Raw genomic sequence first — 1,044 nt, forward strand, 5'->3', positions numbered from 1 at the left:
GCAACCGGGGGGCAAAGGCACCCCATTGAAACACCGGCAGCGAGGCTGGGGTGGTGGCTGTCACCGGCCGTACGCAGCGTTCCCCGTTTTGAGGGACGCATCCCCAGGGGCCAGGGAGATCCCTGGGCACAACCCGGGTACCCTTGAAGGGCTGCACGCCTTCGTGTGGGTTCCAGGGCAAAGCCACCCCGGGTGGGTGCCGGTGCCTGACCTGGGGTTCGTGTCGGCTTTTGCAGGGCCCTTGCTCAGAAGAAAACCTCAATTACACGTCCCTGGTCTTCCCGGGGAAAGGCCGCAGGCCGGGCTCCACCGGGGACTACGAGAACATGAAGGCTCGAGCGGACTATGTCAACGTGGACCCGAAGAAGAGGAAAGTGGATTTCTGGCCCTGCTCCAGCCCCGTGGCATCCAAGACCATCGAGTACACCGAGATGAAGCTGTGACCCCCGGGATGCTGGTGGGGTCTCGGGTCAGACCGTCGCTGGGACGGGGAGATGCCCCAAGCGCCTGGCAGCCGCGCACCCAGGGCTTCCCCTTCCCCTCGCCTCGGTCAGCGCCTGGCACGGGCTGACGCCTGCCGGCTTTTATTCCTTGTAACACTCTAACCCGCCGATACAATTTGCCTGGTATTTTACTTAAATGCATCACTGTTCTTGAAGGCTGCTGAGCGTGGGATGGCACAGGGAAGTGTTCCTCCTACCCAGGCTGAAATGTGCTCTCCGGTTTTGTGTGATGGCCCTTTGTCTCATTTCATGAAAACAAGTGAAACATCCCCCCCTGCCCCTCAAAACGAGATGTAGTTTGGGGAGGAAAATGCAGTGGTCTTCGAAACATCCACCCAAACTGGCTGGCATCTCCTCTCAACGATGCTTTCCTTGCTGATCGCTGTCATAAAATCCTTTTAAATACAGTTCCTCCACTGGCTTTGCCCTCGCTGCCCGTCAAGCCCTCATCCATCACCCTTCCCTCCACCCCTTTTCCTTTGATGCTCAAAATCTTTCCAAGTCCCCGTGGTCCTCAGAGCTGGGGCTGGGGCTGGGGCGG

The 1,044-nt window shown here is 59.2% G+C and overlaps 1 protein-coding gene across 1 annotated transcript in view; it reads left to right on the forward strand.

Annotated features, from left to right (window-relative positions):
• LOC104164662 (chromosome unknown open reading frame, human C1orf186) overlaps positions 1-443 on the forward strand; it is a gene marked incomplete at its 5' end in the record, with an annotated part of 596 nt that extends 153 nt beyond the window's left edge. Inside the window, one exon of the mRNA XM_009704055.1 lies at positions 241-443. Within this exon, the coding sequence (XP_009702357.1) occupies positions 241-443 (203 nt within the window). The remainder of the gene's footprint in view (positions 1-240) is intronic.
• Positions 444-1,044: the final 601 nt, after the last annotated feature.

The sequence above is a fragment of the Cariama cristata genome, unplaced genomic scaffold (assembly GCF_000690535.1).
Source record: "Cariama cristata isolate BGI_N322 unplaced genomic scaffold, ASM69053v1 scaffold30457, whole genome shotgun sequence".
Lineage (NCBI taxonomy): Eukaryota > Metazoa > Chordata > Aves > Cariamiformes > Cariamidae > Cariama > Cariama cristata.